Genomic DNA, 23626 nt, shown 5'->3' with positions numbered 1-23626 from the left:
AAAAAGTGTTAGTAGAATCACTGTTGGATTTTACAGTGTAGAAACCATAGACTGTAAAAAAATATGGACGTAGTGTCCGTGACGTCACCCGTAGGTTTCTGAAGAGCATTTTTGAAGCCTAAAGTGGGCGGAGTCAGCCGTCGCCATCTTGGCCTCGCGTCACCTTGCGTCACTCCCGGATAACAGAAAATGGGCAAAGAGGCGGGGCGTGTGTGGAGCTGAGGAGCTGAAACCACGCTCACCCCTCGACGTGATCGAGTTAGCTCAGGCTTGGGAGGTAATGCTATATGCTTATGCTACTGAAAGTACCAAGTCTGCGACTGCACAGGGCCTCGCGCTAAAGTGACAGTTGATGATGAAAAGCCAATTAAAAGTTCCTGTTTTTGCCCTTCGAAATATTATAATAGTTAAAAGACATGGCTACAAGTGAGACTGTGTATCGTGATTCTGTACTATTCTGCTAGTTGAAAATGTATTATGCAGTAACTTAATATTACTCTGAGAGAGTGTGTGTGACAGTGATTTATGTGCATAACAGTTACATGTCAGTCACTCTTTATAGTCTCCGTCAGCGCGGCATCGCTCGTCAAGTTCGTAGAGAGCTTCAGTCCATTTTAAATTCTGATTTCGGCCGCCTCTCAAATGGGTTAAACCATAGATATACCTATTAAGTTCAAGTAAATGCGCTAGAAAATCCGCGCTCATTCAGGATTTCATCTGACGGTACATAAGCATATTATAATCTGTTCCGTGAGAGCAGAACGAACGAGCCTTTATATCTATAGACCTTTTTTAAATCTGAAAACTCCAAAAAGCAACGGAATTGTCAGACATCCATTAGTGCATGTTCACAGAGGAAAACAACTGAAATACAGCGCTGGTTGTTCTCTCGAACGATACTCGACGACAACGACGGAATCTTAAACCGTGGGCGAAGTAATGGGTGTATTAAATTGTATGAAATAATCCCGAAAAAATCACAAACACTGCAGAGGTGGCAAGTTCAGCAGCTAAAATTTGCTGAGGTGAAGTGACGCGGCTAACAGCAGCCAAACGGCTAGCATTGACATCAGCGGCAATCCACCTGTCACTCAAAAGTGGACACACCCTTAATTATGCAGAACTTTAAATATTAATCAACTAAACGGATGAGTTATAAAAAAATTCACCCCCCTCACAGTTGTCATGAAGGGCAAAATTAACTGTATAGACCAAAAAAACATACAGACACCAGGCTGTAAACAGGTTTTTTTCTGCTGTAAAATTTGGCATTTTATCATGGGGGAGATACAGATTTGACTCACTTCTGACAACAGCCTCAAGCGGCCAGTCAACGAATTGCAGTTTAACTCACTTCCGTGTTGGTTTCAAGAGAGAGACGGGGAGGTTGCCGCTTGGTAGAAACACTGTGATTTTATTTATTCAAAGACCCCAAAATGAGCGATTAATGACCAGTTTTCTGTCCTATGTTGATGTTTTTGCTTTTGAAACAGCATCTCAGATTAAATCTTTGTCAGGGCTGCACAAAGATCAGACGCACATCTCCATGAATATCTAAAACATCAATCTCTTCCAGTTTAGTGTAACGATGGCTGAAAGTGTGAGTTTGTTCACCATTAACAAACACCTCATAACCATGACGACTGCAGAAAATGGTGACCTGAAATGCAATTGCAGACAAAAATGTGAAATCATCAACATTGCAAACTTTAAATACTTTCTTAAAAACTTTCCCCAACCTAAATTGGAAAGTCAAATCTCTATATTTTCCACTTTAACAGGCATCATAAAGCGGTGTACACATACCTGCAGCAGTTCCCCTCTTTTAAACAGCGTGAATTCAGATCGCTCCTCATTTCCCCACTTTCCATCCTCATAATTGTTGCATACAGCCACATTCTCATCAAAACAAAGACAGTTGTCAAACGCAATTCCAAATTTGTGCCTTAGTGTAAACCACACTCTGTTGAAGAAAGGAAAGGAAGGGAAATTATATAAAATAAATGTGTTTTATTGATCATGGAGGATGTAAAAAAAACATTTTAAAATAAGTTATATAATCCTTCTGTGTCAGAGAGAGATGATATTGTCAAACCTTTTTGCTTGGGGACTGATGACTCCATGGATGATGATGACTTTACCAGGCTGTACTCCACCATTGATAATGCATTTATATGGGACCATCTGATCCTGGGTCAAAGTAATTATAGACATTTGTATTACACTGCAGTAATACTGTATAGCATATTAACAATTTAGCTTCAAGTCAAATCTACACTGTTAACCCTTGCTGTAAAAAAGGCCAAATTCTGACAATCATACCATTTTCCATTAAAACAGTAATATAGACTACAACAATAGACTACAGGAATATACTGTAAATCAACAGTGCTCAAAATCCGTGCTAAGAATTGACTGTTTTCCCAATCACAGCCTATACCCTCATTCACTATTCCCTACATTAGTTCACTAATATAGTCCCCTTGACAGAGTGAATGAAAAGAAGTGAGTGAATTGAGAAACTGATGAACACCTGATAAGCAGAATCACTGAAGGACAGAGAAACAAGAACAGAAAAAAGAGAAACACAAAAACTAACTGACTTCCAGCAACACTGAGTGTGAAACCAGTTTACAAACCAGTTTAACATTATTTCTTTTGTACAAAAGTTATTGTTGAGAATGAACAGATTTTAGTTGTTGATGTTTTATTGAAAATAATAAAGTTATTATCACCATGATGGAGATCAGTATTTGTTTTAGTTGGGCTCTTGAACCATTGACTTTATTAAATCAGTTTTTTCTCTGACTGCTTTAACTATGAGTTTATAAAACACATTTTTTTATGGCAAGACAATGTCAAGAGGAAGTTGATAAACTGTTTTTGACTGTTGTGATGATTACATAATCATCCCGGACATGTCTGATTATCTCATTTTAACCAGTGTATAAGCTTTAGATTTATGGGTATTTCATATTTATCATATACCTGTTAATCTACAACATGAAGTACAGCAATGTTTCTGTAACCAATTAATCTGAAGAATATTGAAATAATATAGTGCTTTAAAATATTTTGAATTGCTTGACTCACACACACAAAAATCAATTTTCAAAATCAGACACACAATCATCTCATTAATCTCAACAATGGTGACAATAAAAGTGTCATGTCGCAATGCATCCTGGGTTCCAGGATAGTATAAAACTCCCAGCATGCACTTCTACATGAAAAAACCATTGATGATAGACGTGCATATTTTTGATACCTCTGTGTTTCTACAAGACAGTGTAGCTCTGTTTCTTTTTTAGGTTGTGCATGATGTGTTAAAAAAAAAAAATCTCCATCATAACTTATTACAGGATTAAAAACTGAATGAGACATACAAAATGTGCAGAGCAGTTGGTCCTGAGGACTGCAGTTGAGAAACACTGGTTTAATCAACAAGTTTTCCTATAATGTGATTATTGAAGTGCTAGAGAGATTCAACCCTTCAAAAATAAAAGGTAAACAGTCTTTATCACCACAATGCTGTCTCATGATGATTTATGTGATCTAGAGTTTATATTAGAGATTTATGTAGATTTGTTTGTCTTCCAAATATTTCAGGTAACTTACAAAAGATCCTGGAGCTGCAGCATAATGGGGCTGTAAACAAAAAAGATTCAGATATTTAGGGCAAGAATTAAAGCAATAAGCCCCACAAAGCCGTGTTTAAAAAAAAATATATATATATATAATGTTATAACACATTTATTTCTCCGCCAAGCAATGTAGTTCCAGCCAAGCAACACATGCAGCAACAAATACAGTGACAAACGGCAGTTGCGCAGTGATATGTAATGCGGGCAGAGGTGAATGTTTGTTGAGTAATTTACAATTGCTTCGACGCGGGTCTACCAATCAGAATCAAGGACCTGAACTACCCGTTTTATAAATGTCATTTTGGTTCATAGGTTTTTAGCTTCAGTATCAGTTTGTAGTGTCTTGGTTTATATATCACTCCGCTTTCTAGACAGCAGACACTTAAGACTACTGTTCCTTTATTAATGAATAACTACACAGGAACAAATGAGTAATGCACTATTAACATTCTTACTGATTAGCTAATAGTGAACTACCACATTCAACTCAGCACTATTTTAGTTTCCTGTTAGTTAATAGAATGTTAATAGTGCGTTTGTTCATTTGTTCCTGTGTAGTTGTTCATTAATGAAGGAACAGTATTCTTAAGTGTTACCGAAAACCCACTTCATTTTCAAAATACTATTGTGTCACAGAATGTAGTTTTAAGAGTTTCTTTGATGGAATGTATTTGTTAAAATTATGTGATTTATTTATAAAGATGGCACCTATTTGAACATTTGCTTTGAACGTTTTCAGAGTCACAGGCAATTGTCGGCAGTCAGTGCTTATGAACCCACCAAGAACAGCCTTACCTCAGCTAGTCCTTCTGACATTTGCTGCTGGCTCTGATGTCTCTGTAGTGGTTAAACATGAGATATAATTTGTTTTGTCAGTGCCTAAGGGACAATATTTGATCTCATAAATCTATTATTTCTTTTTAGCTGAGGGTTAAGTGTGTACTAGAGCACTGTCTTTACTGTTGAGAAAATTGCTTGCTTGTATTTCATACATTATAGCAGGGATCTCCAACCCTGTTCTGCCGTCCTGCATTTTTCTGCTCTAGCCTGTATTTTATCAAGTAATGGGCCTTGTCCACACGGACACGGGTATTTTTATAACCGTGACTTTTTTTACGCGGTTTGGCCGTTCGTCCACACGGAAACACAGTATCAGGTCACTGAAACCGAACATTTTTGAAAACCCCTGCCAGGGTGAGGATTTTCAGAAAGGCCGGTTGCAGTGTTGTCGTGTAGACAGTAAAATCTGGGTTTTTGCATCTGATTCAGGCTTCTGATTGACCAACGTGGCTTTACGATCGCCGCCTGCTGGTGTGGCATGCTCTTGACAGCGCGTGATAGCGTGTTTTTGAGTTTTCATGTAGGCGGAGATTTCTTTTAAACCGAGCATGTGTGGACGGGATTTTTTTTTAAACGCAGGAGAAAAAAACCCCGGTTATAAAAATACCCGTGTCCATGTGGACTAGGCCTAAGTGGTTAATGTTTTTTACTGATTAGTGATTAGTGTTTATATTAGTTTATCTCTTTACCCTTGACTTCTATTTTTTATATTTTCTGATTGTTGAAATATGTGTGTTTATAATATGCATTTATTGTGCAAAAAAAGCCAAGTTAAGGTGTTGTAGGTTAATTATGATGGTAGTTTATCATTAAGTTTCCTGATTCACTGATCTCATCCAAAATCTAATAACCATTTATAAAGTTGTTGTGCCATTAGTAAATTAAAGTTTTGCATGAAAATATTGTATCCAGACAATCAATTATTCTAAAGCATTATTTCTCAACCCTGCTTCTGGAGGACTCCCTAATCAAACACACCTGATTCAACTCATCGGCTCATTACACAGCAAAAACACCAGTGTTAAATTAAGGGTACGTATACACGACAACGATATGCTTAAAACGGAGGGTTTATCCTTGAGTTTTCCGCATAAAGTCGACACTATTGTCAAAATGATCCACATTCACACGGATCCGCAAAAACGACTAAAAACGCTGTATTCTGCTGCCAGGCCATTAGATGGCGATGAAACACTATGGACTGAACACGTCATACACGTGCATGACGTCATCATCTTCAGAGATTCACGTTTTTGTTGTTTACACGGAGACCGTTTTCAAAAACGTACACTTTTTTTTTTTTTTTTCGTACACTTTGAAACCCGGTTTCAAAAGTTTACGGTTTCAGGCACCCAAAACGCCGTTTTCATGTAAATTAACGGCCAAAATGCATACAAATATTTAAGTTTTTAGTTGAAAATGGTGTAGCTGTAAACAGCCCCTAACTCTGCTCAGAGTCTGACAAAGTGTTGAAGTAAATGAGTGATCAATAGAGTGATGATAGACCATTAGCGAAGACACCTGATATTAACAATCAGGATCACTGAAGGAAAGAGGAACAACAAGAACAGAAAAAAGAGAAGAGACAAGCAGAAACACAAGAACTGCACCTGACTTCAGCAACATAAATAAAAAGCTTCACCATGATGGTGATCAATGTTTGCTTTAGTTGCACTCTTGACTCTTAACTTTTTTGCAGCAGTGTTTCTCTAGTTGCTGTAACTGTATGTTTTAGGCCATATCTGTAATGGCAAAAAAAGCCAAGAGAAAATTTGATTAGATGCTGATAGTTATGGGTCGATGATGAATTGATCCTCATGAAGAGCATGGCCTGATTAATAATCTCATTAAGAGTTTAGTCTTTGATTATATAGGTAGTGTGTTCGTTTTGCTTTATTACAGCAGCGCAGTGATTCTACAACATAAGCTTAAACAGTATTATAATAGTCAGAGATTTAAGAAAAAAAAAAAAAATGTTTTGCAGGAAAAACATTCTCACCACTTCATTTAGACACACACAGACATCAAGAATCAGCATATTAATCTCAACAATTGTGACAATCAAAAACATAGATAAACTGTAAACATTACAAAACAAGGTACTAAAAAGTCAGAAACAGCAAAAATGAAAGAAAACAGTAAGAATAAAAGAAAATACTAAGACAATTCAGCTGCATAATTTACTGCATAATGCCACAATGGATGCTGGGAGCCATGGATGACTTTTGATTGGTCACACCCAGAATGAACTGCAGCATGAAGCTGTATATTGATTGTTACCATTGTTGATATTCATATATTCTTGATGACTGTGTGTGTGTCTTAAAAATGAAGTAATAAAAAAAAAAATATATAAAAAAAAATCTGCAGAAAATCCTTTAGATTACATTAACACTGTTGGAGCTCATGTTGTAGAATCATGGGGCTGTTATAATAAATAATAAAAAATGTAAATAATCAGGCTCAGAATAAAATCAATGATTCAGGTCATTACATGATATGTAATTATTTATCAAAACATAACCAAAAACACCTAATCCCGTTTAGTTTCAGGCATAATTTCCCATTTTCCGTGTAACAGAAATAAAGTCAATCTGGGGTGCGTTTCCCAAATATGGTCACAAGTTCTGTCGTTACCAATAAAGTTCAATTGAACTTGTGACCATAGTTGGCTAATGAACATTGTACACGGCAAAATCCCCAGTGTTAAATTAACACTGCTCAGTGTCTATATAATCCACATTCTCAGAGTGTTATAAGTAACACTGAAGCAGTGTTAAAGTTAATGAGATAATTTAAAGGTGGGGTATGTGATTTGCAAAACGGCTGGCAGATTTTGAAAATACACAACTCAGATGGTCCTACGTTCTTTCCTTTGACTCCACCCATTCGAAGAGCATGGACATGGATGGGGGAGGGGGGGATGGTACGACCGTTTGATTGACCCAATTACTGTCGAATGATTCTAGGTGATCTTGGAAATGATTGGCTGGAGTTTTTCAAGTCCTGCCCGTTACACAGATGATTAAATTGCTTAATTTTTATTTCAGTGCTTCTAACTCAGTGGCTGTAAGTGGGTTAGGAATAGGATTTTAAGTGATTTTGAAAAACTGGCCAAAAAAGAGAATTACATACCCCACCTTTAAGTGATTAACTGAATGAAGATTGACCATTATTGAAGACACCTGATGTTAACAAGCAGAATTTCTGAGTGCTTCAGAAAAGCACTATTTAAGTGTTTGCTTTAGTTGGTCTCTTGACCCTTACATTTATAACCTTAGATTTTATTGGCTGTTGTAACTGAGTTATGATGCCAGATGATCAAAGAGAAAAGATTATCAGGTGGTGTTGGTTATGTTTTGACATTACTATTATTTGGCCTGAATGAAAGAACTAATTAAGAGCCTCATATCTGAGTTAGATTTACTTTATTGATTATAGCAGCACTGTGTTTGCAAAATCTTATGATTATCAACATTGTCAATGTAATTTAAAGGATTTATTTTAAGTTGTTCTGTTAGAAAACAAAACAAAGCCAAAACCTCCAATTATTCAGACACATAGACATCAGTAATCAGCCTGTGAATCTCAACAATGGTGACAATAATAAAGCATGTTGCAGTGCATTCTGGGTGCCACCAATCAAAACACATTAATGTCTCCCATCATGCATTGCGGTATGAACAAATTATCTGAATTGGTTAAAGGAGTCATAACCTAGTATTACCTTGGATACCCACGCTCTATTATAGTCTTTCAGGCACTTCTAAAAAAGAAAAGTTGGAAAAAAAATAAACACAGAGCTCCTCTGACCCTTATTTCTGAAGGCATTATTGTCTCGCGAGATCTGATGCGATATTTTGGCTGTCGTGGACGGTCATTGTAATAATGCAAATGAGGGGCGCGTTGATTGGTGGCAGGAAGGAGGGGGGTTGACACCGCAGGTAACGCTTCAGCATATCATTCCAAAATGACATCATGGCATTCCATGTTGATTCTGGCAGTCAACAACAGAGCAACTCAAGTGTGCACCACGTTTCTGCATCTTTCACGGTCGAGTGCGTACTTCGAATCGGAATTCAGTAATGGTGGCGCTCGACTGAATATGAGGGGGAGAGGGGCAGGGCGGGCTTCCTGCAGCATAGGTCTGCGGTGTCCATATATGGTATATCCTGCCCCGTCTTGACGTCAAGTCGGCGCAGAAATTAAAATCTCGTATTTGAGTGCGCGTGCACGTGGGAACCCAGGGGTAAACAAACGCTTCACTTATAAATATCGGCTTCCCGGCCAGTGTATAATCGTTAGGCAATCATAACATACATTTTTTCTCGTGGAAAAGTGAAAATTACAGGTCATAACTCCTTTAAGGAATTTCCTTTTCCTAATTGAATAGTCTGTTTGTTACCATTGTTGAGATTCATACACTCAATCTTGATGTCTGTGTGTGCCTTATTTGTTTTGTTTGTTTGTTTAATCAAAAACCTGAAAAACTAAAAAACTTTTATGAAATCCATTGATTTATTTTGAAAATTCTGGATCTTATGCTGTTGAATCACAGTAATCAACAATATAAATTTAAGTCAGAAATAAGGCTGAAATAAGTGATTCAGGTCAAATGGTGATTATGTTAAAACAACCAACACCACCTGATCACATTTTCTCTTTGTTCATCTGGCTGTTATAACTCAGATACAGCAGCCAAACAAAAGCTAATATTAGTGATTTAAGGGTTAAGCAAACTAAAGCAAACACTGATCTCCATCATTTTTTTTATTTTTATTTTCTCCTTCAGTGAATTCTGCTTGTTAACATCAGGTGTCTTCAATAATGCTCAATCATCACTGAATTAATCACTTAATTATCTCATTAACTTTAACACTGCTTCAGTGTTACTTTAACACTCTTTAGTGTTCATTTTACACTCATATTTTAACACTTTAACACTCTTTAGTGTGGAGTCAGAAAACTTCCAGGAGAGTTCATTTAACACTGGAGTTTTTGCAGTGTAATTATTTGTCTTTTTTTTTTTTCTTGTTGTTTCTCTTTCCTTCAGTGATGCTTGTTAACTATTTCATCTGCAGATACTTTTTGTAATCGCTGTGATTATTGTAATAATGATTTAGTATCTACAATGTTTTTTTTTTTTTTTTTTTTTTTTTTTTTTTTTTGTCAATAAGTGTATTATACAATGTTTATAGGAAAAAAAATTGCATACTGATCTATGCTTAATAGTGATAAAAATAATAATAATAAAAAATTGTTCTCACTGCTAGATACTGGAAGGCAACCAAACTCAGTTCCACCATCCCATCCACATGGACTCTGTCCACACATGAGAACGGCATACGGTGCTTGTACTCCAATAAGGGTTTCCCATTGGTACTGATCTAGAAAAAGCCGAAAACAGTATCAATCATTCTGCTTAAAAAAAAAAAAAAAAAACGCCCCATAGTGATGGTTGATGGAAAGGGCACTTATGGAAAAGCGCAGAGCTAAAGCAGACTCAATAACCTTGTACGACTCGTGGGTGACGAGGATCTGCAGAGCAAACATTTGGCCTCTCGGAAAGGGAGTTTCGTGCTTATTTTCCTCTTCACCCCAGGCATTGTTCCGTAAGGTGTTGTGCGTGACATACCCAAATCCCCCATTATAGCGAGGATTAACATGCAGAGCAATATCAGACCCATAGTAGAGGTTCACCACAAATCTGGAGAAGACAGATTAGAAAGAGAAAAATAATTAAGGAAAGTTTGGGGACTGGATTTTCAAAATACACTTTAGTCTCGAGGTAAGTTACTATGCATGTACTTCTTTGACTCTGTTAAGAAAGATCTATTGCATATATATATATATATATATATTGATTATATATTGATGATTTTTTTTTTTTTTTTTTTTTTTTCTGGTAAATTTATGGGTGATAAGATTGAGTGTATTCATATCTTTTTACAGATGGACTGTTACTCACGCTTCTGCATCTGGCAAAACTCGTCCACATACAGTAATACTCATTCCCTCCAGCAATCCTGCCTGGATCAGACTGCTGAACGGGACATTCTGTGTGGAAGATTTTCATACCAGCCACACTGTGTCTGTCAATTGACTTGAATTGAAATTTATCATCATTTCAAAATAATTGGTCACTTACCGGGTTAAAAAATGGCAGTTGCTGATGCAGAGCCATTTCATCAGATTTTGATCTCCAAATCTTAAAGTTTATTTGTTATTTAAGGCTGTCCACCACTCACAAAATGTCGAGCATTTACCGTGCAGCTTGCATGACTGAAGCTCTTCTTACGAGTTTCAGTTTCTCTATCTCAGTTAATGTTTAACATCTGTATTTTAATTACATGGCACAAGTACTGTACACCATTTCTGTATTCATTCACATATCTTAATATAGGAACCACTGGCCCACAAAATAATCTATTTGAGTTGGTGAAAGATTCATGTATATAATAAAAATATCTTTTCTTGGACTTCAGGATAATTTGTCTTTACTGATTCAGTTGAATTCATATAGACTTTGGTGCTGTTTGATTGACTTCAATGATAATAAATTGTGTAACGGCGTTATGTAAAAGTGGACATAAATTTCAAAGTCCAGCTAAGATAAAAAAAAAAAAAAAATTATAAAAAAAGGATTTGAGCTTCAAGGTTTCAGATAGCAAGCAACTGTTAAATCAGTAGCATTGAATCAACATCACTTTTTTATCCGCAATTAACATTGAAAAAAGGTGGAGATTTCATTTTAAAAAAAAAAGAAAAATCAGTGGTAATGGCATTTAACCCTCTGGTTTTCTTCGGTCCAAAAAGTTTTACATTTTGAAATTTGTAAAAGTTAGAAACTTGGTGACTTTTAATGGCACTTGGTATATGAACACACACACACACACACACACACACACACACACACACACACACACACACACACACACACACAATTGAGGGCATGATTTGAAAAGGCTGAGTGGTCAGAAAAAATAAAATAAAAATAGACACACTTGTGGTTTTCAAGGTCTACAATGGCCACTATAGGAAATGAATGGGAAATTGGCAAAAATACGAAAATACAGATTTTTTTTTTTTTTTTATGTACGATCTACAAATCAGCCAGAATGCAGAAAAAAAGCACACAGCAATGAAGGGGTGAACCTCAGAAATATCAAGAGTGCAAAACACACACACACATATAGAGAAATTAAATGGTGAGACTGTCACAGTGACAATTTTGAGAATATGTGAAATAAATTCAATAAATCAAAAATAAGGGGGAGACCAATGATAACATTCAAGATGCAAAAGTCACAAAAAGGACCAAAACATGAATCCATCCATCATAAAAGTAATCCCTATGACTCCAGGGGGTTACAGACAGGAGAGTTTATCAGGGTTGGAGCTAAACCCTGCAGGACAGTGGCCCTCCAGGACAGCATTTGCCCATCCCTGTCCTAGAGTTTCTTCTAATGAACTGATGAGTTGAATCAGGTGTGTTTGATTAGGGAGACTAAGAAAACGTGCAGTGTTGTACTATAGTATTTTTTTTTTCCTACTATGGAAGTCAATGGGACCCAGAAACTGCCTGGTTACTGACATTCTTCTAAATATCTTCCTTTGTGTTCAGCAGAAGAAAGAAATTCATACAGGTTTGAAACAACATGAGGGTGAGTATATGGGCGCTTTCACACTGGCAATTTAGTGCGGACCGGGGCACGGTTCGCATGAAAAATCGCTAATGTGAACGCTGTCATCGAACCCGGGTGCGCACTAGAGTACCGAACCCGAGACTACCTGGAGGAGGTGGTCTGAGCTCAGTTGCTCCCGAACCGTGGCGCGGTTCGCGTTAATGTGCAAGCAACACGGACTCGGGTGCGCGCTTGTTCAGGAAGTATAGTATCCCGCGCATGCGTATCACTGTCAATATCATTGTTTCCTCACACACGACAACCATTAGTGGCAGGTGGAACGTTGTGGGACACTGAAGAGACACTATGTTGTGCATAATAGCACCAAAAAAACATACAAATTACAGCTATGCTCAGTCGAGTTGTATTCTCCATGTGTTTTCCGTGTGCATTTGCGATGACGTAAGATCACTGCAAACGCACCTGGGTTCTATAGAACTAATTGAGTGTGAAACCAGACCAACGCTGCGGGGGGCGCTGGGAACTAGCGCACTCGGGTTCGGACCGCAGCAAACGAACCCGGTGGAAAAACGCCCTTAGATGACAGAATTTTCATTTTAAAGTGAACTATCCACTTAATGTTTGTGGATGAATCTATTGCACATAAGAAGAGTACAAGATCAGCTTTTGTTTAATGTCAGCAATGTAATTTTGACCTATAAGGACGGTTGTCTCATGTATCTCATTATTTATGTGCATAATTATGTGATAGTTGTTTATGTGTAATGTGTTAATGATTCAGGATGAAATTATTCAATTAAATCAGGCTGATGTCTTCAACTACACCATTGGCTGTTGAAGTTTAATAACAATATTTTTAAAGTGCAAGGGGTAGGCTATATATACAAACATTATCTAGGCAAAAGTGTGAACGAGGACGACAAAATATCTTCAAGTAAGAGCAGTCACAAAATTAAACTCATCTATCATTGTGTAATTAAAATTAATCAGGGCTCCAGCCAATAACAGAAAAGTAAAAAAAAAATAAAAAAAAATAAAAAAAAAATATATATATATATATTAAATATATATATTAAATATATATATATATATATATATATATATATATATATATATATATATATATATAAAGTGTATAAGTTCTGCATTTTAGTAAGTTAATCATAATGAGATACACAAATTCAGGATGTCCAGTAGGGCAACAGACAAAAAGAGGAAAAAGAGTTTCCTCTTGCTGAATGAAAAACAGGTTTTTCCACCTCTGGTCATTAATAAACAGTGTTAACCACACAAAGTCCTTCACTGTAAAGCTAAAGTGCTTGTGTTAAAACAGTCAGTCATTTGGTTGCTGTTGATCTGATGAGCTTCAACACGGTAAGACAAACACACTCTTACTTAAATGAAACGGATAATTATTGCTATACATGAAGCTCATATATCACATGATTCCTGACATGAGGAATATCTTCTGTTCATAATGATCAGTTCATTTACACACACTAATAATCTTCAGATGTGCAAAGATCTTACTAACACTAAGAGCTGTTTAGGGTGATGAACATACACTGTTTATGAGCATATAAGTGATGTTTAATGCTGTATTCTAGATATATGTTATGCTGATGTGGGTCAGAATGGCTCCTCCTCTTCCTCTGATCTTCTTTCTGCTCATGATTCACGGTGAGTCTCTCTTACATTCACATTAGAAACACTGATTTTATTTAATTGTAATTAATCTAATTTAAAGACCATAATTAGTGATTAATGAGCAGCGTTGTTGATTTTTTCCCCCCTTTTGAAACAGGAAGTTAGGTTGTGTAGCACCAGATCATCAATTTTAAATTTTAACTCTTTCCCTTCCGGCGGTTTTTGTAAGTTGCCAGCAACCGCCAGCGTTGTGGGTCATTAAAAAAAAAAATTATTTAAGGCCCACAAAATATTTTTTTTGTATGAGTATCTGAACATGCAATATATCAAAAGAAAGAACAGAGCCTCTGCTTTAAAACAAGTTTTATGTATTTATTTATTTATTTTTTATCAACACTTGAATGTAAGTAAGTTTCATAAAAAAGAGTGACACTTTGAACAAAAAGCTGAGAAAATCATGTTTTCCCCTCCAAAGACTACAACGTGCATAAGCAATAATTGTATCGCTTGTATCACGTTTTTTTTCCTGTACTCTTTACCCTCTATTTATTTCTTTATCCCCCTTTGTATAACAGTGAAAACACGGAAAGCCGGAAAATCCTGTCAATGGTGGGGAAAGAGTTAAAAAGATTACCCTGTATTTTTTTTTGGCATGAGCCACCATTTTCGTGTAATAAAAGCTTTCACATGCTTTTATTGGCAGTTGTAACTAATAAAACAAAATTTTCATCTTGATTAATTCTGTGTTTCAGGGGTTTCTAGTGCTGATTGGGGTGTGAGTTACAGTCCTTCACACATCTGTGCACTAAAGGACTCAACAGTGATAATGAGATGCACTTATAAATACCCTACTGGATATCAGATCAAGAAAGTGTTCTGGACCGAGTCATTAAAGGGTGATGAGTCTCCAGATCTGTCTGAGGACCCTGAATACAGTCAGAGGCTTCAGTATCTGGGAGATAAACAGCAGAACTGCACCATCAGACTGAGTCATGTGACACTGAAGGATTCACACATGTACTATTTCAGATTCATCACTGATAAACGTGATGGAAAATGGACTGGTTATCCAGGAGTGACTCTTACTGTCACAGGTGAGTTTGATGAGGTTTATCTCTTCTTCTGTGCATTATGTTGAATAATAATCAGTGTATGACAGCAGCTCTAGATATAATGTGTGTGTTGTGTTCAGATCTTCAGGTGGAGTCTCCTGAGAGAGTGACAGAGGGAGATTCAGTCACTCTGAGATGTAAAAGCAGCTGCGCTCTGACTGACAGAGCAACATTCATCTGGTACAGAAACTCACAGCCATTAACTGAGAGAAGAGACAGAAACAATGAACTCCTGCTGCAGTCAGTCAGAAGAGAGGATTCAGGCAGATATAGCTGTGCTGTAGACGGACACACTCACATCTCTCCTGATGTTCAGCTCAATGTCATGTGTGAGTGTAATTAAATGTTTTATTTATGAAAAGCAAAAAAACACAGTTCAGGTCAGGACTTTGGCAAATGTTCTGGCAAGATTCTCTCAAAGTTATGAACAAAATTTATTACAGTAACATAAATAGAGTGTCTCTTCAACGGTAGTTGGTCTTTCTTCAAATGTCCTGTAAATAATAAGGGTCACTAACTTTCTGGCTAAAGCCCGGGACACACTGCACAATTTTCCGCTTTCCGAGACGAAAGATTGCCATCGTGAAACAATCGTGGTGATTTCTGTGGTGGTTGCTCCTAATCGCTGGTCCTTCATCGTACAGTGAGAGAGGTTCAAAGACGGCCGTTCTCATGATCTTGCGACAAAAGAAAGCCTACGATAATTTTCGGACAGTGTCAGATATTCAGCATGATCGTCTCACAGTGTGTTTGCTGCTACTACATCTATTGACCAGCCAATAAAAATACAACATGAAATCAATGCGACATGGCGCTAAAACTTAAAACTGTTAACCTCAAGCTCTTTTCCCTTCCTCTTTTGCCGCTTCCTCTTTGCAAGTTTAATAGATCCATGTCGCAGTGTGATTTGTAATGATCTTTTAGGATTGCTAAAAAACGTTAGCCTGGAAATCCATGGTCTGGCGTCGACTAATGAAAATTGGCCAGCTCGAGGGGCGGCACCAAGCATGCATTTGAAAATCTCACTGCACACAATTGGATAACACTACGACCAATTACAACAAGTTATCGCTTAGCTACCAGCGGAGCTAACTGGTAGATTAGACTCTTGCCGTATCCGGTCGGCAAAACAGCAAAAACGCCCTTCTTGCAAAGGAACGATTCTTGCGCCGTCTTCTGTTCCTCTTTTAGAGAAAAAGCCAAGTCTAACTCGTTCATTGTAGCGGCCAAAGCCGTTTCAAACAACTGGTGTTCATCCAAAGCCATCTTGCAATGTTTACTAATGACTTCGACGTCACAGCGCTGTCGTCATCTCGCCTCTGGCCTGCCTATATCAGATAACCTGATGTGATTGGTGCACCTCGGATACAAGGGCATATTTAATGAGCATCATTACTCGACGTCAGAGTAACTCGCTGAGCAAATTCAATTTGTGCTCTCGCGAGAACTCGTTAAAACAATGTTTTAAACAATAGCTTAAGGTTGGACGATATACAGCAAAATCCCCTGTGTTTCATAAACAGTGCTCAGTGTGAGCATTAGGGACGACACATGCTGTTAATGATGAAAATCACTGAAGGAAAGAGGAACAAACATTTGAAGTGATCAGTGTTTCCTGTAGTTGGGCTCTTGACCCTTGATCATTGTATTCGTTTTTCTCTTGCTGCTTTAACAGTGTGTTTAGAAAACATTTTCAGATCAGATGATGTTAAGTACAGATTTTTAAGGTTACATCATCATGAAGTGGCTTAACTTCCCTTATTGCATCTGAAGTTTAATCATTGATCAGAACTGTGTATTATCCTTCATATATTTAAATAATCAGCATATGAAATTCAAGAATGGTAAGATGGTTCATGCCACATTGCTTGATGGGTGCATACTCATTTATGGCTCCCAGCATGCATTGTGGCATGAAATAAATTATGCAACTGAATTCTTTTATTTGTTGATTGTCACCATTGTTGATGTTTGCATGATGTGTGTGTCTGAAAGCCCGGAAAATTATTGCATTTAAATGTTTTAGCACTTGAAATGATTTGTTCACTTTGTTCACCTTACTGTGTTTATATACTGTAGTTCTCAAAATAGCATTTTTTAAACTTGTTTAAAAAAGTACAGATTTAAATCAGATTTCATCAATCAGCGATAAATCATAAACAATCTCATTCAATTGATCTCTTTTCTTTACAATATAAAAGTGTTTTAGGTAAAACACAACTGCAGTTTCTGAAATAGAACTAAATCAACAGAAGTCAAGGATCAAGAGCCCAACTAAACTAAACACTGATCACCATAATGGGGACTTTTCTCTTCAGTTGATTTCATCTAAGGCTGTGTCTGAAGTCAGTTGTAGTTCTTGTGTTTCTCTTTCCTTCAGTGATTCTGCTTGTTAACAGCAGGTGTTCATCACTAACGCTCAATCATCACTTGACTTGATAATTTAGCATTGGGGTTTTTGTAGTGTTGTTTAGGTGTGTTTTATTGCAGTTGGAGACTGCTGCTATCAGTGTTGTAGTCGAGTCACCAATTGTCGAGTCCGAGTCGAGTCTCGAGTCCCCAGTGTCCGAGTCCGAGTCACCAAAGAAGAGTCCGAGTCGAGTCACCATTTCCTGAGTTCGAGTAAGAGTCGAGTCTCGAGTCCCCAGTGTTCGAGTCCAAGTCGAGTCATCAAGGTAGAGTCTGTGTTATATTTCAAGACTGCCTACATTTATCTACTCTGGCACCTTTAAAGAGTTGATATAATTATAAAAGAGGGTCTACATTAAACAAAAATGACACCACTGTGTTAACAAATATAAATAATAAATAAATAAAATATAAATACATTTAAATAAAAACTTGATTTCAATAATGTAGGCTATTAGTAGGCTAAATGTTAAAATTAACATTAACAATGCTGTAGAAGTGCAGTTTATTAATAGTAGCCTAAATGTTAACTAATGTAGTTAACTAATAAATGGAACATTATTGTAAAGCGTTACCGATTTGTTATACACCAATTCAGACATCTCGTGAGTTTGTTGTTGGACAGATGGACAGCTGTTTTTACCATTCATTAAAGTGAATCGGTTCAAAGGAGTCTTTAGTTCGCGAATCGGACATGTCATTAATGGACGTGCAGCCCATAGTGTAGCCTACGGCACGCCTTGTGTGATTATCTCAGCAGTTTATGACAGGACATCGAATAAAATTTGTGTCAACACAGAAAACATTTCATCACTAGATAGGTTCTTTCGTTGATTGAAACTGTGGTTAATGTCAGCTGAATGTGCGGAACGCTTTTCAGAGAAGATAAGGCAAATGTTTTTTTGTTGTTGTTTTTTTCAGCACAATTCACACCCCGCGGTAAATCTCTGAATGCTCCACGTGAAACTTCGGTCTTCCAACCTTTTACTATCGTGTCAATTGATTTTGATTAATATGATGAGTCGGTGATGTCAAATTTACTTTGATTGTTAGTGTTTTTGTATATTTCTGTTAGATCCTCCAAAGAACGTCTCAGTGTCCATCAGTCCATCTGGTGTAATAGTGGAGGGAGATTCAGTGACTCTGAACTGCATCAGTGACTCAAACCCTCCTGCAGAAATCAGCTGGTTTAAAGGAGGAATGATTGTAGGATCTGAAAGAATCTTCAACATCTCAAAGATCAGCTCTGATGACAGTGGAGAATACAAGTGCAAGTCCATCAATAAACATGGAGAGAAATACTCTGCTAATGTGACATTAAACGTCATGTGTGAGTACATGATCACCTGCACATTGTTTAAATTTTCTAAATTCATAATTTCCTAATATTCATTGAACTTTATTTTTTGTCTGTTTTAGACCCACCCAGAAACGTCTCAGTGTCCATCAGTCCATCTGGTGTAATAATGGAGGGAGATTCAGTGACTCTGAACTGCACCAGTGACTCAAACCCTCCTGCTCTGAACTTCAGCTGGTTTAAAGGAGGAACGATTGTAGGATCTGGAAGAATCTTCAACATCTCAAAGATCAGCTCTGATGACAGTGGAGAATACAAGTGCAAGTCCATCAATAAACATGGAGGGAAATACTCTGATAATGTGACTTTAAATGTCATGTGTGAGTTATTGATCACCTGCACATTGTTAAGAAACTTAAAATTCATAAGTATTTGTTATGAATTTAAATTTTTGTCTTTAGATCCTCCCAGGAGCGTCTCAGTGTCCATCAGTCCATCTGGTGTAATAGTGGAGGGAGATTCAGTGACTCTGAACTGCATCAGTGACTCAAACCCTCCTGCTCTGAACTTCAGCTGGATTAAAGGAGGAACGATTGTAGGATCTGGAAGAATCTTCAACATCTCAAAGATCAGCTCTGATGACAGTGGAGAATACAAGTGCAAGTCCATCAATGAACATGGAGAGAAATACTCTGATACTGTGACTTTAAACGTCATGTGTGAGTTTTATGAATAATATTTTCATTTTTCATACCTTCAACTTGATCCTCCAATAAATCCTGTGATTGCATCAGTCCATCAAGTGAAATAATGGAGGGTGATTCATAAGATTCATAAGTTTTTTGTCTGTCTTAGACCCACTTGTATCTTCACATCATTCATCAGTTTGGAGAGTTAATCATGATGATCTTCCTCTTTCAGTTCATCATGTTGCTGGTAGGAATGTGATTGTGATCACAGCGGCATCTGGAGTATTATTCATCATCATCTTCATCCTGTTCATTATGTGAGTTCAATAAAAAATGTCAGTGATTGTATAAGTTAACTTTTGGTCTGATGTAGAAGAAAATGGCTAATTTGTGTTTGATTATTAATAATCTTAGTAATCAAGTAAAACAGTGTTCATATTTTCTCTTAATTTAATCCATTCGTCCATATGCTGTTAATGTCTGTCATTATAACAGGAAGAAACAAAGGAGTGTTAAAGCTGAAGATCTAACAGTGAAAGAGGTAAATCATCCAAACACAACATGACTTTACTGAAGCAGAAAATCAGTCGATCAGCCGTTATCTGCGTCTCAGACTGTAACTGTACAAACTGATGAGAAACTAACATTATCAAAGTATTTATCATCTCAATCCAATAAACTTCCATAAACTGATATTTTCCTCTTATTATACCAATGCATATCAAACTCTGTGTTAAGCGTCCTCATGTGATGCGACTCATAAAGAAAAAAAAAACTTATTTTTCCATGGTTTAATTCTAATTTTCTATATATATGCTATATATTATGATTAATATTATTTGTCTTATCATTTTATAATCATTATCATTTACATCAGCACAGCAGTGTATGTCACATACAATTATTATTGTCATTTAATTATATGTCTGCATTTTAGAATTTTACATCACTACATTGATGTGATTTGATCTGATCTGGCACTTGATCTGAAAAGTTTGAAACTTCTCTAGACTGAGAATCTATACTTCAGATCACACTGATTTACATGTCTTAATAATAATTAAAAAAGTTCTTGTATTTCAGAATGATCTCTATTCTGATGCGTCACGGAGAGTTTCAGTCCATGATAAGCCTCTTTCTGAACTGGATTTAGCCAATGACGCTCTGTATGCCAGTGTGAAACCCAAAGAATTCAGGGGAAAATCTCCTGAATCCAGAGATACTGAGGAGATCCTGTACACAACTGTCCAACATCACAGAAAGACAGAGACGAAGAGAGCAGAGGAGAATGAATGTCAATATGACAATATAAGAGTTCATCAGCCTGAAGCTGCAGTGAGGTGAGAAAAACAACTTAACCTGTACTAACTTTACCAGCAACAACTTAACCAGTACCAACTTCAGCAGCACCAGCTTAACCAGCACCAACTTTTCCGGCACCAACTTAACCAGTACCAACTTATCACCAACTTAAATAGCACTATCTTAACCAGCACCAGCTGAAACACCACCAACTTAACCAGCACCAACTTTAACAAAACTATCTTAACCAGCACCAGCTTAAACACCACCAACTTAACCAGCACCAGCTTAACCAGCTTAACCATCACCAATTTAACCAGCACTATCTTAACCATCACCATCTTAACCAGCACTATCTTAACTAGCACTAACTTAACCAACACTAACCATCACCAACTTAACCAGCACTATCTTAACCAACACTAACCATCACCAACTTAACCAGCACTATCTTAACCAGCACCAACTTAACCAGCACCAGCAGTGGTTCTACAAATGTGTAGGTTGTCTACAAACCGGAAGGTTGGTGGTTCAATCCCCAGTTCCACCTGACGAAGTGTCGAGGTGTCCATGGGCAAGACACCTAACCCCAGCTGCTCCCGACGAGCTGGATGGCGCCTTGCATGGCTGACACCGCCGTCGGTGTATGAATGAGTGAGTGAATGGGTGAATGTGAGGCTATGTAAAGCGCTTTGGTGGCCATAGGTCTGTGAAAGCGCTATATAAATGCAGTCCATTTACCATTTACCATTTAACCAGTACTAGTTTAAACAGCATAGATCATACAATCTGAGCTGTAACATCATTGTTGTCCTATTTGTTTGTTTTTTTAGGCAATCAAATGTACAAACTGTGGAAGAGCCTTCAATAATCTACAGCAGTGTGTAATGAGTATATTATGTTCGTATTATGTATTAATGTAAGTGTTTTATGGAGAGTTTCCACTTCATGTTGTACTCTGTATGTTCTTAAAGGGGTGGTATAAAGCCCTTTTCACAAGATGTAAAATATGTATTTGATGTCCCCAGTGTGTATGTGAAGTTTTAGCTCAAAATACCCCACCGATATTTTTATATAGCATGTTAAAATTGGCAATTATTGAGGGTGAGCAAAAGCGCACCGTTTTGTGTCTGTTCCTTTAAATGCAAATGAGCTGCAGCTCCCGGCACAGGGGGCGGAGCTTCAGCTCACACAGACATGCACTGAAATTTTCAAAAACGTTTAGCCTTTTATGTTCAAACCGAAGTCAGACAATGATGGAGAGACTCAAGAAGAAGTGACAACATGTAGAAGCAACAAAACATTTCTGAATGGTTAGTTGATGAATTTATGTATCTTATGTGTAGTTATCTTGTTGGGCCAGTTGTTCAAAGGTAAGCAGATCGGATTTTGGTTATCGGATTGGATCAAATCTTGAAAATGGGTTGTTCAAAAGGGAAAGAAGGAATCTGAAATCAGATTAGATCACGGAATCCAATCCTAGTTTTAATCTGGATCAAACCTTCAGTTTGTGTTGTTCAAAACTTGTCAGTAGGATTTGGATAACTTTGATCCAAAAAAACAGGATTATCCTGATCCCAACAGGGGGTAGGATTTCAAGGTGGATTCCAGGAAGAAAATGTAGTAAAACTTTAAAATTGGTCAAAAATACAACATTTGTATCATGTAATATACACACACACTCACATTTTTATTTTGCTTTTGACATATTTTTTACATGACCATGTCCCTTTGGGGGTTCCGTAGAGCACCAGTAATCCAGATTTGGTAATCGGAAAAAGTTTACATCCAGATCAGAGTGATCCAATCCAACTTTGAAAAACCGGCACATAAGTAAGATGGATTACCTGACCCTGGATAGCAAAACATGGGATTTCCAAATCCAGATCATTCTGATCCAGATTAAACTTTTTGAACAACTGGCCCCTAGTCATTGATTAGCATATTCTGTCAAGATAATGTATAAATCGTGTTCCGGGGGCGGGGTTTATGTAAATTTTAGGGTTGGTGATGTCACTAATCCGGGAGGAATGTCATGTAGTCCTTACCAGCCGTTTGTTGTAGTCCTTAAAAAGTGATTTATTTAAAAGAAAATATCTCCATTTGCTTTGAACTTTGAGCGTTGTAACTTTGCAGATGTTGTGTATGCTCAAACAGCAACATTACACACTAACTAAAGTTAGAAAAGTGAAATCATAATCAACCACCCCTTTGAAACTATTGCTAATGCTTCAATAAACCTGATTTAGTCATTAACCTCGTGCTGTTTAAAGGAACACTCCGACTTTTTGGGACTTTAGCTTATTCACAGTATCCCCCAGAGTTAGATAAGTCCATACATACCTTTTTCATTTCTGTGCGTTCTGTAAGTGTTATTTGACGCACCCACCGCTAGCCTAGCTTAGCACAAAGACTGGATGTAAATGGATAAGGTAGCATACTAATCCCAATAAGTGACAAAATAATGCAAACATTTTCCTATTTACATGTTGTGATCTGTATAGTCACAGCGTGTACAAATAACAAGGCTATATGAGACAGAGACCATTTTTAATCGTATAAATACTGGGAACTATATTCTCACTAGGTGTAGGAGCACCTAACAAGACCAGGAACAAGAGCAGACGGTAATTAACCTATCTAAAACATCTCTTACCCCTGACCATGTGAGTGTGTTGTCCAAAGGACTTTCTTTTTCTCCCACTTACCACACTAATGTGTTTAACACCAAGGTGGATCTATTTAGATTCTACCGAAGCCTCCACCTCAAAGTTTGGTATCATCAATATAATCAGAGAAATGACTGCACAGCACAAAGATCTTCTTTTAGACCAAAATCCTATTTCATGCCTCCTGTTTCGAATGTGACTTTGACTGCTTTTACAAAAAAAGGTGGATTATGACATTGAAAGATTATTCTCATCATCAAATCAAAAAAGTAGGGAAAACTTGACCAAATCCCAAAAATCTGCAATAGATCATTTAACAAAGAATGAGTCTATAATCATAAAACCTGCTGATAAAGGAGGAGCAGTTGTAA

The 23626-nt window shown here is 37.1% G+C and overlaps 2 protein-coding genes across 2 annotated transcripts; one reads left to right on the top strand and one right to left on the bottom strand.

Moving 5' to 3' along the window:
* Nucleotides 1–1436: 1436 nt before the first annotated feature.
* Nucleotides 1437–10683, bottom strand: LOC307152576 (galectin-9-like). Its single transcript, XM_079861349.1, has 9 exons — nucleotides 10633–10683; nucleotides 10453–10541; nucleotides 9996–10191; nucleotides 9752–9871; nucleotides 4440–4481; nucleotides 3619–3648; nucleotides 2096–2190; nucleotides 1807–1963; nucleotides 1437–1660 (listed from the first exon to the last, which is right to left on the bottom strand). Exons 1-9 carry the CDS (start codon nucleotides 10666–10668, stop codon nucleotides 1514–1516), a joined length of 912 nt encoding a protein of 303 aa, XP_079717475.1. The 5' UTR covers nucleotides 10669–10683; the 3' UTR covers nucleotides 1437–1513.
* A 3852-nt stretch (nucleotides 10684–14535) lies between these two features.
* Nucleotides 14536–22840, top strand: LOC307154734 (uncharacterized protein). Its single transcript, XM_079864820.1, has 6 exons — nucleotides 14536–14871; nucleotides 14970–15218; nucleotides 19517–19601; nucleotides 19780–19825; nucleotides 20368–20624; nucleotides 21420–22840. Exons 1-6 carry the CDS (start codon nucleotides 14604–14606, stop codon nucleotides 21472–21474), a joined length of 960 nt encoding a protein of 319 aa, XP_079720946.1. The 5' UTR covers nucleotides 14536–14603; the 3' UTR covers nucleotides 21475–22840.
* The last annotated feature ends 786 nt before the right edge of the window (nucleotides 22841–23626 follow it).

The sequence above is a fragment of the Squalius cephalus genome (genome assembly GCF_949319135.1).
Source record: "Squalius cephalus genome assembly, chromosome: 2".
Taxonomy (NCBI): domain Eukaryota; kingdom Metazoa; phylum Chordata; class Actinopteri; order Cypriniformes; family Leuciscidae; genus Squalius; species Squalius cephalus.
This window is presented reverse-complemented; position numbering and strand designations above follow the sequence as displayed.

Bases quoted from the DNA above. Each gene is read 5' to 3' on its own strand.
- LOC307152576 (XM_079861349.1), bottom strand. From the start codon at position 10,668: ATGGCTCTGCATCAGCAACTGCCATTTTTTAACCCG. The intron at 10,192-10,452 runs GTGAGTAACAGT...TGTCTTCTCCAG, and splicing joins GTTTTGCCAGATGCAGAAGC to ATTTGTGGTGAACCTCTACT. The intron at 4,482-9,751 runs GTGAGAACAATT...TAACCACTACAG, and splicing joins TTGCCTTCCAGTATCTAGCA to AGACATCAGAGCCAGCAGCA.
- LOC307154734 (XM_079864820.1), top strand. From the start codon at position 14,604: ATGAGATGCACTTATAAATACCCTACTGGATATCAGATCAAGAAAGTG. The intron at 15,219-19,516 runs GTGAGTGTAATT...TTCCTCTTTCAG, and splicing joins TGTTCAGCTCAATGTCATGT to TTCATCATGTTGCTGGTAGG. The intron at 20,625-21,419 runs GTGAGAAAAACA...TTGTTTTTTTAG, and splicing joins CAGCCTGAAGCTGCAGTGAG to GCAATCAAATGTACAAACTG.